The sequence below is a fragment of the Strix aluco genome, chromosome 2 (assembly GCF_031877795.1).
Source record: "Strix aluco isolate bStrAlu1 chromosome 2, bStrAlu1.hap1, whole genome shotgun sequence".
NCBI lineage: Eukaryota > Metazoa > Chordata > Aves > Strigiformes > Strigidae > Strix > Strix aluco.
Window position 1 is genome coordinate 113,541,024 of NC_133932.1, and position 15,215 is coordinate 113,556,238.

General features: G+C 38.1%; 1 protein-coding gene across 4 annotated transcripts in view; it reads right to left on the reverse strand.

The window, feature by feature from the left end:
* FRY (FRY microtubule binding protein) overlaps positions 1–15,215 on the reverse strand; it is a 198,494-nt gene that overhangs the window by 61,277 nt on the left and 122,002 nt on the right. For 3 of the 4 annotated variants that reach the window (XM_074815878.1, XM_074815877.1, XM_074815876.1), the window contains 6 exons: positions 13,207–13,306; positions 12,731–12,902; positions 10,586–10,842; positions 8,726–8,872; positions 4,615–4,783; positions 3,820–3,910 (listed from right to left, as the gene is read on the reverse strand). In XM_074815878.1, coding sequence (XP_074671979.1) covers positions 3,820–3,910; positions 4,615–4,783; positions 8,726–8,872; positions 10,586–10,842; positions 12,731–12,902; positions 13,207–13,306 — 936 coding nt within the window. Of the gene's footprint in view, positions 1–3,819; positions 3,938–4,614; positions 4,784–8,725; positions 8,873–10,585; positions 10,843–12,730; positions 12,903–13,206; positions 13,307–15,215 lie in introns of all 4 variants that reach the window. The other variant, XM_074815875.1, reaches the window with a different exon arrangement.

Genomic DNA, 15,215 nt, shown 5'->3' on the forward strand with positions numbered 1-15,215 from the left:
CACGATAAGCTAACATTTACTGGTGATCTCCTCTGGCTTCCTCCACCTCCTTGTGCTGTCAATGTAATCGGGCCTGAAGTGGAGTGAGAGAAGCCATACTGGAGACTCACACACTAGCAATGATGTAAAAACGTAATTGTTTCTTCAAAGCTAGGAAATTAATTACAAAACTGCATCAACTATATCAAACTAAACAAGATTGAAGGTTCTCTATGCAACATTCAATTTCTTACTAATGTGCGTACATATTATTGCAGGGTATTTAATTATACATTGACATATTATGCTGTTTCCAAAGCACATCTGTCTCATAAGAGCACAATAAATTCATTGTGGAGGTGACAAAAAGGCATCATGAGCCATCTTATTTCTGCTGTTTTCTGTCTTTTCAGTATTTGATTCACCTATATTTTAATAAATTCCCTTAATAAATGTGTACAAACTGACAATTACTGACATAGTTATCTGGCATAAAAAAATATAAAAGAAGAATAAAGTTAAGGAAAAATTACGAAGAACTATGCAGAGTTTAATTCTGTCCTGTATGAAACAAATGGAGAATACAGGTCATAGAAATTATTTGAGGGCAGGGCATTTTACATCATATTGCATCAACATAAAAACATAGGTATCTTCTGATTAGATTTGTATTATTAAAAAAAAGCCCACATTTATGAGAATAGTTTGTTTATAATCTATTACTTTCTGTAAACATTATTTAATATGTCTTGACACATGAAGTTAATATTAATGGGCATTCTAATGACACATTGGTTTTGAAGTGCAGATGCACTTACAGCTAGTGTCTTTGATAACATAAATACCAGCAATGAATTCAGGCAAATTATTTTACATTTTTTTCTGAGGGGAGTGTTTCAGCAGGAATCAGAATACCAATACCAGAACTTTGTAATCTTCCTTTCATTTTTATCATCAGTCTCTGGCAGATTTGAATGCCAAAAACCTTTTTGGAGTCACATTTAAAATTTACGTAAGACAAGAAACCCTGAAAAACAGTAAGATATAAGATATAGTAGGAGATGAAGTTTGCTCAACTTATCTGCAAATCAACTGAACAAAAATCTAACTTCAAACTATACAGCCATAAACATTTATGTAAAGAATAATAAAAAAAAAAATCAGAGGAAAAATGGGTTGATCTTCCTTTTAAGTACATTTCTAGTGCGTATACTGAAAACCATCACTTTTGAGTCAAATCCTCTTTACTATCAGTTTGAAACCTTACTGACTACTAAGATGAGTGACATTTTTTACTTACATTTAAATTAGCAGACAGACATAACTAACGTGACAAAACGCTACTCATGTTTATAACAAGAAGAAGGCAAGCAGTTCAAAAGGTTCTGAAGTACAGAAAAGTTTGCTCTGTACTTCTAAGTCCTGAACCTATGGAAAATGGGTTGGACTTCTGAAGTGATACTAGCGACTATCAGGAACAAGGCTGAGGAAAAGGCTGAGGTGCTTAATGCCTTCTTTGCCTCAGTCTTTAATAACAAGACTAGTTGTACTGAGTGAACCCAGCCTCCTCAGCCAGAAGACAGAGACTGGGAGAACCACCACCCCGCATTCCAGGAGGAGACAGTCAGTGACCTACTGCATCACATAGACACACATACGTCTATGGGACCAGATGGGATACACCCAAGGGTGCTGAAGGAGCTGGCTGGGGTGCTTGCCAAGTTGCTTTCCATCATTTACCAGCAGTCCTGGCTGACTGGGGAGGTCCCAACAGATTGGAAATCGGCAAATGTGACACCCATACATAAGAAGGGTTGGAAGGATGATCTGGGAAATTACAGGCCTGTCAGCTTGACGTCAGTGCCCGGGAAGCTGATGGAGCAGCTCATCCTGAGTACCATCACACAACACATGCGGGACAACCAGATGATCAGGCCCAGTCAGCATGGGTTTATGAAAGGCAGGTCATGCTTGACAAACCTGATCTCCTTCTACAACAGGACGACCCGCTTATTGGATGAGGGAAAGGCTGTGGATGTTGTTTACCTTGACTTTAGCAAGGTCTTTGACACCGTTTCCCACAGCATTCTCCTGGCAAAACTGGCTGCTCGCGGCTTGGATGGGCACACGCTTCACTGGGTAAAAAACTGGCTGGATGGCCGGGCCCAAAGAGTTGTGGTGAATGGAGTTAAATCCACTTGGCAGCTGGTCACGAGTAGTGTCCCCCAGGACTCAGTTTTGGGGCCACTCCTGTTTAACATCTTTACTGATGATCTAGACGAGGGGATCGAGTGCACCCTCAGTAAGTTTGCAGATGACACCAAGTTGGGTGGGAGTGTTGATCTGCTCGAGGGTAGGGAGGCTCTGCAGAGAGACCTGGACAGGCTGGAGCGATGGGCTAAGGCCAACTGTAGGAGTTTCAATAAGGCCAAATGCCGGGTGCTGCACTTGGGCCACAACAACCCCCAGCAGCGCTACAGGCTTGGGGAGGAGTGGCTGGAGAGCTGCCAGTCAGAGAGGGACCTGGGGGTGTTGACTGACAGCCAGCTGAAGATGAGCCAGCAGTGTGCCCAGGTGGCCAAGAAGGCCAATGGCATCCTGGCTTGCATCAGAAATAGCGTGGCCAGCAGGGACAGGGAAGTGATCTTACCCCTGTACTCGGCACTGGTGAGGCCGCACCTCGATTACTGTGTTCAGTTTTGGGCCCCTCACTACAAAAAGGACATTGAATTACTCGAGCGTGTCCAGAGAAGGGCAACAAAGCTGGTGAAGGGTCTGGAGCACATGTCGTACGAGGAGCGGCTGAGGGAACTGGGGTTGTTTAGTCTGGAGAAGAAGAGGCTGAGGGGAGACCTCATCGCCCTCTACAACTACCTGAAAGGAGGTTGCAGAGAACTGGGGATGAGTCTCTTTAACCAAGTAACAAGCGATAGAACAAGAGGGAATGGCCTCAAGTTGCACCAGGGAAGGTTTAGACTGGATATTAAGAAGTATTTCTTTACAGAATGGGTTGTTAGGCGTTGGAATGGGCTGCCCAGGGAGGTGGTGGAGTCCCCATCCCTGGAGGTGTTTAAAAGTCAGGCTGACATAGTGCTTAGGGACATGGTGTAGTTGGGAACTGTCAATGTTGGGTTAATGGTTGGACTAGATGATCTTCAAGGTCTTTTCCAACCTAGGTGATTCTGTGATTCTGTGAAAGTTCTCTTACAAAAATAAGAGGGTTTCAGTGAGAGAAGAAATATGTATCTGTCTGCGCTTGAGGATTTGAAGGGCCTTAAGCTTTGCATTTATTCATTCATCATTTGTCACTATGCAACATAAGTAGCAAAAGACTAAATTGAATATATGATTTCTAAGCAAAATATTTTACATAGCTTTCCTCTGTAACACATTTTATCCAGACAAAGGAAGTACCCTTGCAATCATGGATACAAATCTGCATACTAAATTTTACTCACTGTCCATGAAATCAAAAGGTGTGATCAAACCTGATTTTTCATAAAGATTTTAGTTGTCATTATTTGGTAGACACTCTTATTTTCCTTCTCCTTTGTGGGTAATTCCTACAAAACCATGATCTACTTAGCACAGTTCATTCAATGTAGGTTTAACAGATGTTTCTCCACAATGTATTATTAAGCAACAGTCAGGAACTAGAATCATGTGAATAGCTTTTTTTTTAAACTTCTACATATGCTCATTTTAAAATGATCTTACTGGGATAACAGCACTTAGGATCAGTCTGAGCATCAGAGTTCCTCTCAAAACAATGCAAAACATCTCACCCTTAGCATAGCAAAACACATACATTTTGGAGAAAAAAAAAACCAAAGCACAAACCTTTCATCAGTCTCTTTCACCATTCTGTTCTCCTCTGCATCAGGAAAACTGTCTTGACCAGCTACAACAGTGTTACTGCTAGAGGTGGTTCCTGTACATGGGATGTCGATAGGAACACCTGTTAACATGCAGCAGACAGTATTTGAAAGGCAATAAAAGCCCATAACTTATTTTTTTTTAGCAGCCACAGTCAAAGTGATCATCCTGCAAGTATTTGAGCATATGAATGAACAGTTACCTCTATAAACCAGGACCTGCTTGCATGGCTGAATGCTTTGAGGGATAGATTAACATAATGATACACTTCCACTTTGTTTTTCAAGAATTTGGCAAAACATTGACAAGGTTAAATTATGGACTGGTGTCTCTTAAGTATCTTTGACTACTGCAGCTTGGAAATAGCATCAGGCCTTTGAAAACAGAACTGCCACGCAGTTGAGGCTCTCAGTTTTCAGGAAACTGCTTTGGTGTATCTGCTGTGATCACAGCATTGATGATGTCTTTTTGTTCTGAGAAACTAGTGCTAGAAGAATCACCTCATATGAGTTCTGAATAGCACCAAACATTGCTAATATCCTATTAAAACAGTTGAGAGAATTAAGCATATGTTTACAAAGCATATACAACATTAGGAATCAAAAAGAACTGTAATTTAGATGTGAAACAAGGCCCTGAAACTTGCACTTTATATATACACAGATCTGAATGGGTGCAAAAGTAAGAGATTGTTTTTTCAAAGTGATGAAGACTCAAAAGAGCAGGAGAGCATAACTGAAAAGTATATTTAGGCCATACCAGAAGCTGCAGCTGAGGCTTTGTTACTGGCAGCAAAACGGTAAAATGGAGGATTATCGCAATGCTGGACTATTGGGTTCACTGGGTCAGTTTGCTGAAGCTCAAAAAGCAGCTCTTCCATTGTCTGAATAGTGTTATTGCGACATAGATATATCGCAACTTTTTTTATCTAGAGAAGAAAATAACAGTTATTAAACTCTGTTCAAAGTGAATTTCCAAAGAAATCAATACATGTTACACTGCAGGACTGAAAAGATCCAGAATACAAATGTTACTCCTGAACAGACACCACAACCACACAACTGCATCCATCTTGTTCATATAGAAATAAAACTGCTCACTTTGATACCAAGACCATTTCCCCAGCAGAGTGAATCTGTGATCTAATTACCCCACAGTTTTTGCTTACAATCCACAAATGAGCTGTTTAGGTATATAACTATATAGCATACACATATACAAACCCCACCTGATTTTGTACCTAACATTTAAGGATATCAGCATTAACTCTGAATCACACTCAGGGATGTACAGTTTGAGTATGTGATTTCCACTGAAGATGAATCTTACTCTCTTGGATGTAGCAAACTTCTCATCTAGAAAGCTAGAACCACCCAAAACTTCATGCCTGTATTTCCAGATACAGTTGACGTGAAAGAGGTAGCTGTAGCCACAAAGAATAAGCCAGGCTCTGAGTAGCTACCTATATCTGTAATCAAAGTAATAGTACATGGAAGAAAGGCAGAACAATTATGTATAGAGACTTCATGCACTGTGATTTGAAAAATCTGGGAGTATAATTTAGAGAACTGCTGGGACTTTCTATACATCTTTTAACAAGAACTCAAACATTATTGTATGCACTGCAGCAATGAGGACTTGAGATACTGAGATCGAATTAGACTGAATTCTTGAGGAAAAAAAACCTGATGGTTATTAAAAGCAGAGACTCTGGCTCAATAACAATTGACTCATAAACTGTTGGAGCTGGGAGATCATATGGAGAAGCATCCCTCTGTGCTTGCCTTCTTGTTTTTAAAGATGTCCCTAAACAGATGCTTATAGTGGAGCTAATACACTGAACTGAACAGACTGTTGGCCTCACCAAGTATTGCTGTTCTTAAACTCTTAAAATACTTCCATTAAAATAACTTCCCGACTGCTTCTCTTTCCCTCTTTTTTTTCTCTCATTTTCTTTTGCTTAAAGTAGAGAAAATGCACATATTCAAAGTCTCTTGTACTGTACTGTGCTAAACATTTTTCAGGGACTTTCCAGATACAAATATACCTTCTTTCCAAGGCTCATTTCTAGTTGGGCTCACAGTGCCACTTCAGCTTCTTTCACCCCAGAAGGGGTCACGTTCCCTACACTAAATCTTCGCTGATGAGGCTTCTAAACTGTAAATAATGTAAGAATTTTTTCAGTGTGTATGTGAAAGAAAGGACAGCTCAGCAACTTGTACTGGGGCACTGGGAAAAAATGCTTAAAGGAAACAATTATAAGAGACAAAGCAATGAATTTAGCTGATTGGGGAAAAAAAAAAAAAGTAAGTCAGGCATGCTTTTGGCTTGGACCCACACAGGTAGAACAGATGGCTGAAGGCATGAAGCAGCTGGTGACTGCCTTGGGGCACAGAGGGCTCCAAAAGGAGATGGGTAAACTGGCAATCTTGCAACTGCATGGTCTTTTGAGTCCAGGTGAGCTGCAACAGTGCTGATAAACTGCTCAAATTACCTTTATTTGCTAATGTGTGAGTGTTATCTACATGATAATGGAAGATACATGTTTATGGTATCAGTAGTCTTATGTAGTTAGCAGTTGGGTATGATTTATCTGCAAACTCCAGGGCATTATCAAAACACTGAGCAGATGTGTGTGATGAGCCCGGTGTATTTTCCTACTCCAGACAAATCTATCAGTTAAGGGGTGACTCATAAGCACAGTCAGGCTTCCTACAGAAGTTGAAATTTTTTTCAGATTTTGCAAAATCTGAGAATCAGACTTTTAACTCAACATTACAAAACACAGACTAACAGGGTGGCAGAAAACACAGGAACCTTGTCAGCTGCCACCACCAATGAAGACCTGATTGTCTTGTTAACAGTCATCAGAAGCCTGGGAGGGAGAGCAGAAAAGTCCCACAGACAAAATAGGAGATGCTGAGCAGATGAAGCTGGAGATTTCAAAACCGACTGCTCTGTTTGTGGAGTAAGAGGACTGTATTGTCCTGGAGGATGATAGGACTGTGAGAGCCAAGGCTTTGAGGCAAGGGGATTTGGAAAGAGTTCAAGAAAGAAGAAGTGCTGTAGGTAGGAAGGGGGTTTGAGGTACACTGCTCAAAGCTGTGGGATAGCAATAGTTTTGGAAAAAGGATGTGTTGAAAGCTCTGGGTTGACAAGTATCTGAATGGGTGGACAAGGTATGAGAGGGGCTCCTGGGCCAGAGGCCAAGGGGCTCCCAGGCCAGAGGGTTATCAGGCATTTCCAATCAGGCTACAGATTTAGGTGTGAGACATATACTCAGCACAGGACTACTCCTTCCTCTTAGAAAACTGTTTCTTTTCTGTTTGCAAGTTGTCAGAAATACAACAGTCCTCATTTTGTTTCTTACCTCTGTGATTTCCACTTGTTCCCTGCCAACATAGCTCCTCCTGATGGAGGCCACCTTTGGGCCTGATCCCAGTTCTGTCACAGACTGTAGGATCAGTCAGGTTAGAAAGAACCTGGTCTCTCATCTAACCTCCTGCTCAAAGCATGGTCAGCACTGAATGGAGAACCTCTGACACTTTGTCACAACTGATGGAAAGATCTTCATTACCCTTAAGATATTTGGGATCAACTGCTTTGTCTTCTCATATATAGCTTGAGCTTGTTCTTACAGCAATGCCACTTTCAAATCTTTCTTCTTTTGACTAGCTAGGCAACACTGACTTTGCATATATACTGATTTGAGAAAACAGAACAGTAAACCCTACAAATAAAAGGAAACCAACAGGATGTCTATGGTACAATAACATCATCTTGAAAATTTTTATGGTCTTCTATATTTCGTTTATTCTATTATGCAGAGCAGTCATCATAAACACTTTAAGCAAAGTATTTCAGCAACTGTACATGAAGTATGTTTATGAGGCTTGTTAGATAAGTTTGATCACATTAATAGTAATTCCAAATTTATTTCAGGGAAAGCAATAGAAAGGGACTAACTAATAAAACAGCATATTGTAAGTATGCTAGAAGATTTACTAAATTTAGATTCTGTTTCACCCAGCAACTGAGCAATAAGGAACATGGGAATGGGATTATCTTGCTTTTCTCAGACAGCCCTGATTTTATTTTAACTTGAATAATAACAATATCCTGCACAGTTTGACTTGAACATAGCAGGAACAGTTATATAATTCATGACAGCCATGCAAAGGCAAAAGTTGATACGGTAAGGAGCTTATAGAGGTTAGCTATTTTGTGCCTCTTGAGATGTCCCACAGAAAGCCTTAGTCTGCTAAAGGAGAAGAGAATGTAACACTTTCTTAAAACTACACACTTTTCTGAAGGAACACCTAAATCTTTACAACAAACAAACTAATAAGATCATAACATGTTATGTCCCATTCATGATATAACATCCATTACTGAAAGAACTTCCAAAATTTAACTAATAGCTTTGTAAACTAATTGATTACTGAGAAACATTATAAGCATTTAGTATTTTTACTTAATTTTTCATGCAAGTTATTTAACCTCTGAACAGCCATTCTGTCTTTCTAATTAAACTTTAAATATATATATAAATTGTGTATTCTGGCAATTTATGGCTGGTCCCTGTTACTGGCCCCTTACACAGACATGCAAAGTTGCTCTTTGCTTGAGGAGGAGCCCACCTCTTGCTTGAAATGAGGTGTGCTCCACGGATGGAGACTGAGATTCCCACCACTCAATTCCTTTCTTGAATTTCAGTTTCTTGGCTCCTTCATTCCCATGATTTAATTTTGTACAGTATGTTGGTACTTCTTATTTTTGAAATAGAAATTAATTTTCTGGAGGTAATATCTGTTTTCTTCATTAAAACCTATGCCACCAATAGTAAATAAAATAACATGCAAACACTTACATAAGGTAAAAGGATGGTATCACTGCTAACACCACATAAGCTAATGAGAAATTGCAGTGTTATCCTAAGGTTGTTACTCCATTTTTCATTGTTGGCCAAAGCATTCCAGACATTTTCCATCTCTGGGCCGGGAATTTCATCTCCATACTGCAAAGGATCATAGAGATACATTTCTTGAAATACACAGACCTCCAGACTAAGGCATGCTCTTTTAGAGCATTTTCTCATACAAAACCAACAGTAAAATACTGTAAAAAGCAACAAAACAGTAGTTTCAAAAGCTACCTGACAGACTTCAGAGCATAAATTCTATTAAAAAGTATTCAGGTTCAGATCCACAAAAAGACTTAAATCACACACACAGAGAAATCTTTCAGGAATGTAAATTCAACAGGTGATCCTAAAATCAAGCAGTTTATTTGGCTTCATCTTTACAACTGTTCAAGCAACTCAAGTTTTGTTTCTGCATTTCTGTACCTAAGTGCTTTGGCCTTCACAGTAGTGAACAATTTGGCACCTCTCTCCTGAGTAAATCCTAGCAGAATTAAGCATTAGACAGCCCTTTGCTTTCACATGGGAACCAAGCAGCTTTTGCTCTCTTTTGCAAGACACAGTTATAGGAATGACTCCCTTTTGTCCAGCCCATTAAATGGTTAGTGCATGCATCCAGGATGTGGGAGTCTAGAATTGAAGCTGCTCTGTCTCCTATGTAAAATCTTTGGCTCCCACTTCAAGAAGACTGTTTTAACCACTGCACAGACTGACATTCTGCTAGGAGAGGAGTAGTACTCTCCAGGTCATGTTATTCTACTGAAAATGATTTAATACATATTAGCTACATCTACTGTCATCTACACTGGCACTTCCAGGTGCCAGTCCCTTTATCACACATACAGCCTCAAAGCTAGGTCAATCAATATGGTTTGAAGGAAATATACTTGTTCACTCTGGAACAAAAACTTCCTGTGGTTTTGGAAGCAACTTACTCTGAGGACTGCTGCTGATAGGTAGAAAAAGTGAGACTGCATCACATCTGTTTTCAACACATAAAATTCCTCTAACAATATCATAGAGTCTCTGTACCATCACATAATTCACAAGCCAGTATCATGCTCTGGATATGCAACAAGTATCAAAAAAACATTCTGAGGGGCTGAAGCATATCCCCCACTTCAGACATGCTCATATGACAAAATGCACGCAAAATAATAATTACGTTTTACTTACAGGGCCTCAACATGAGGCAAGATCCATAATCAACTGCTATGTAGCATGGATACAGACATTCTGCTCAAGAGAGGATTAACTCTGAACACGTTAGGAAATGTCTTTTATCAGGACCTGGGATGTAAAATACCTTCCCTTTCACAAAAGAATGCTTTAACTAGCACCTTAGAAATGTATACTAATTTTTTCCTTTTCTTTACCTTAAAGAATATTTAAGTGTTTCCTAGAAAGTATAAGAGCTTCAGCAGGACAAATTCCAGGTGCTCATTCTCATCCCGAAATAAACTTTCATCTGCTACCTTAGATATTAACCCAGGAGGTGACACAGGAGGGAACTGAACTTAGTTCCTCTAAGTTATCCTTAATACTCTCGCTATCAAGGTTTTTTTAAAAAGGGTAAAACACTTTTCCTTGTTCATGTTTTGAAAGAGAAGCATTTTAGCATTGTCCTTAAAAGAAAAAGTGAAGGAACTTCAAAAACAAGGTTGTATCTGATTAGTACAGACTGTTGCAGTGCAAAATTGCTGGTATCAGACAGAAGAAACCTAAGCACCTTTTGCTTAAGAAACCTAAATTTGAATATTTCAGAAATCGTTTTATAGGTTGGTTTATTTGTTTGTTCTGCTATTTTACCTTGGCTGTCATATACATGAGATTATTAAGAACCAGTGAAGTGGCTTCAGGAGAGCCCCAGCCATTGCCTTTTAGTCCACTTGTGACTGCTATTTCCCCATCCTTGTCCTTCAGTTCATCTTCTGGAGTGGTAGGGCTTGAACCAGGGAGGAGCAGTCTGTTGTCTACAAGTTCAATATTATGAAGCCATGGTAGCAGATAGGTAAGCATGATCTGTCTTCCATTTGGATGTGTTGTTGGAAATCGCTGGCTTACCTCTAAAATAGTAAAAGTTGAAAAGGACATGTTAGTTTATGAAGGAAACCTTACATACACAGTTTAAGATCAGATTTCTGGTGTGTGTTAGACCACCTGCTGGTTTTTACCTTGCAAACCACAAGCATAGAAAAGCATGTACTTGGGCTTCCTGAATAGAAACATTAGGGTCGACATAGCACTTAGGTGTAGTTGGGAACTGCACGTGCTAGGTTAACGGTTGGACTAGATGATCTTCAAGGTCCTTTCCAACCTAGATGATTCTGTGATTCTGTGATTAACTTAATGTCCAGTAATAGGTCTTCTGTCTAAAATAACTAACATAGGGCTTAGAAACAGAAAGTCACCCCTTGTTACTGTGCCATATTATGTATTATGTGAAACAGATGTCAATAAAGAGGAAAAGGGCTAATTCAGTTACTGGCAGTTATTCTAGAATTTCAAGAGCTTTTGGAGAATTCAAATAAACATACCGAAGTGTTCTGCAGAATTACAAGTGCACCATCAGCCTCCACATTTCTAAGCTGTAGTTTAAACCTTAAGACACTTAGTATACTGTGTTTACAAAACCACCTTGCATATATTAGGAGTCTTCTTTCCTGTGGGGAGGCCTATAAAATTCATAGTCAGCTGCCAGTCCAGGAGTGCTTCTATACAGCACTTTATACAGTTTATAAAAAAACAACTGGCATTGTAAGGGAAAGAGATTTGGAAATTCTGGGATAAGAAATACAGTGACAGGATTCCTGCCAAGGTGAACCACATTAGCTCTCTTTACCAGAATTCTTCTGTAAAATCAGTACAGTTAACATTTCCTTTCTTTCCTTGCTATCTGTTTTTTAAAAATCTTCAAGACATACACTGTTCTCTCTCCTTATGATTCCAGATGTATAGAAAGGGGCTCTGATTTGGACTGTGTATCGGAGTTCTTTTAAATGACACAGCCACTACAGCAACATGAATAGATGGTAACAGTAATAATGAACAACATTTGCTTTTTTTTTTTTTTTTTTAAGATAAATGAGCCATCAGGATTTCCCTACACCAGTTATTTATAACTCATAGTATCTTGGGCACTGAGAAATGGATGATGCATTCTTCCTTCACCCTTCCTTCAGCCCCTACAGACTGACTAAAAACAACAGAAAGGGATTTTAAGAGCCAGTAAGAATTCCCACAATTACAGACATTGCATTCTGTTATTTAAAAGCTAGAGCAACACATTAGATGGATTAAAACAGACAGATACGTCTCAAAACTTCATTGTTCCCAGGAATGGTCTCAGAGTAGACATACTCTGAATGGTGTTCCTGCAGGTCTGATTCTTTAGCATTTTTCTTAGTAACCCTGACAAAATGTATTTCTGATAAAATTAAAATGATACTAAGACTTGCAGATGTGGTAAATAACAGAAGGTGGAGATCACTCATTCAGAGTGGTTTGAATCATTGGTAAAACTGGACACACAGAGTCAATCTTCCCAAAGTTAAAGTCATGTTTATATAAAGTGAAAAATTATATCCTCACAAGTATCATCTATATAAATGTATGTATAAGAATCACTATGCTTAACATGAGGACTCATTATAGTAGAGTTTGCCAATGTCACTTTAACTTATTCAGGGCTCTTGCAATTTCAAAGTTACCCTATGATGACACAAGCAGCACAGGGTCCCAAAACAGGGTTTTTAAATAGCTATTCTGTACTTTGTGTAAGTACCTCTAGGAAATATATATTGCATTCCTAAATCTGATTTGACCTGAACCAGAAAAAAAACAGGACAAGCTAAATTTATAAACAGAATTGCTGCTCACAGGTAGAAATGTCTTATCAGTCTACTATGTGTATAAAAATGTAAAGTAGATAATAAGTCAAATAGATATAGATACCTGAAAAAAGTGGAAGGGTAAGTTCAGGGTACATCCTTGCTAGTTCATATGAAAGAAGGGCAAGTGAGACACTGTAAAGAGGTGGCAATGGACCATGTGTACCATACAAGATACTGCCCGGTCTTTGCTCAGCTACCTTTTTTGAATAAACAAAAAGCTTTGATTCAAGAATCTATAAAAGACAAAAAAATAATGTAATGACACAATGAAAATCCATTAGTTCAGAAAATGTCAGCATTTCAAGTTTAGATATCAGAGAACAATCTATATGCTTCAGAGTATACTCTCCAAATTTTAAAGACACCATAACTAATATTTTTCTATTCATTTTAATATAAATATTCCCATAAGTATTTATAGTCAAGACAAAACTATTTTCAAAACGAAACTAAAAAGCAAACAAACAGTACTTTGTAAGAGGTTCACAAAAAAACTCCCCGAAGATAGGAAGACAAAAAAAAGTAGCTGATACATGCCTGCATAAGTTGCATGGAAATTTCATAAATCTCTCTGTTGGTGTCAGATGCCTTGAACAGCACCAAGTTTAAAAGCGTCACTATATCAAAAGGATAGTTCCTAGAAGAATAAACAGTACATTTTTGTGAATGTTGGTGAGGAATGCAGGTTATATTCACTCTGATTTACTCTGTAATATGGTCTAAAGAGAATGTCATCTTTCTTTTCTCTATTCTACCACCAGAATATGGGAAAGGGACCTCTTATGAATACACGCTGCTTGATCAAAGGGCCATCTGGTGAATGGGAAGAAAGAAAGGATTATTTATAATTACCTTAGTCTAATGCTTAGCAATACACTGAGTTGCCCACAGTGAGAAATGCAATACCTGTGTCTGTAACTGTCAATTAATTCTAATTTATAACATAAACTGTTTATGGAACAGGCCAACATCCATGACAGAAGATGAGTAGCATGAAAATTTCTATGGATAAAGTACTTCTTAAGCCAAGCTGCCATTAAAACACTCCCTTTGGAGAAAAGACACTATCTCTGACACGACCATTCCCAGATGTTACACAGTTCTATCAAAACTGTTTTCAATGAGTAAACATGAAGAACTGCTTCAAAAAGTCCACTATCTACAAAGTCAACATTAATTGAAAGGGTAAATATATTAAAGTGTTAATGAGAAAATTGCTAGAAAAGCAGTTCCCATGTCACAATATTTGGATTTTCACTAAATAAGTTTCCGCTTTCTCATGATGATTTGTAAATGCACCACCAATTTCTCATCCTAGATGTGAGCTACTGTGCTCCTGGATGGCTACAGAATACCTATTTGGACATTTTAGTGTTAAAAAATATGGCAAAGACATGCGTGGCATGGGACATTTTGGTAATTGCAAATACTAGCTGCAATCCATCCTCTACACCTGTCTCTCTGTCCTTCCACCAAGTTTAAAAAATAATAATAAAAAAGAAATTAAGGGAAGTAGCTTCTTTGTAGAAAGATGGACATCACTGAGATGAGATACATCACTGTTCATTTTACAAGGAGTTTAAGCAGTAGCTTCTCTATACATGTTGATAGATAATACAGGAAAAACTGTTAACAGCTTTCAAATATTAATAAAAATCCCCAACTTGATAGAAATCAGACTTTCAGAGTAAATCATGCAGATCATATCCTCAATTTTACTGTAGGTATGGGAAAGATTGATTTTTAGGACACAGTGGCATTGGTAACACAATCTGAGGACAAAAGACTGGCTGAAAACCTGGTATGCTTATGTGGTCATTAAACAAAAAAAACCCGCTTAAAATAACTGAATTTGCAAACACAAAATTCCATTCATAGTTTTAAAATCTCAGTATAATGTAGTCTATGGTCTAGTTGTTCCTGTAAGAGCAAAACAGACAAATTCTAAAGTACTTGTTTTGATTTGATATACCCCAAGTATTTCTCTATTGAACTATGTTGATCAAACATCTTGCCAAATTATTTTTGTCAAGAGTAAATTTTTCAGATTTGTTTTAATTAGATGCAAATTATCTTTTTTTTTTAGACTACCATTGAATTTCTCTATAAATTTTGTCTTGAAAAAATACCAAAAAACTAGGATAGATTTCTATGAAGGCCTGACACAAAAGCAGTATTTGTATTTGTGTCTTCATGTACCTTGTGTTTGCTTAGCAGCAATGATGACACCAATCTACAGAAAAGGATCTGGTATTCGAATCAAATGAAAGTCAGTTAGAGAAAGAGCAAAATAATGACTTTCAAGCTAGTAAAGTTTAAAACATTTTTCCTTTTATAAAGTAAATGAAAAATCATTGCCAAACCTTTGAAACTAGACCAATGACCTGTATTCAAATTGAAGTGTTGTGGTTATTTTGTACCTTCCTGAGCAAAATAGCATAAAAATGCCACAGATTTTAAATATACATATAGTAAGAACATCTTCTACCAGGCACATCACTTTGTTTTCAGAATCATGGAAATAAAGTGATACAGTCCCCAGGAAT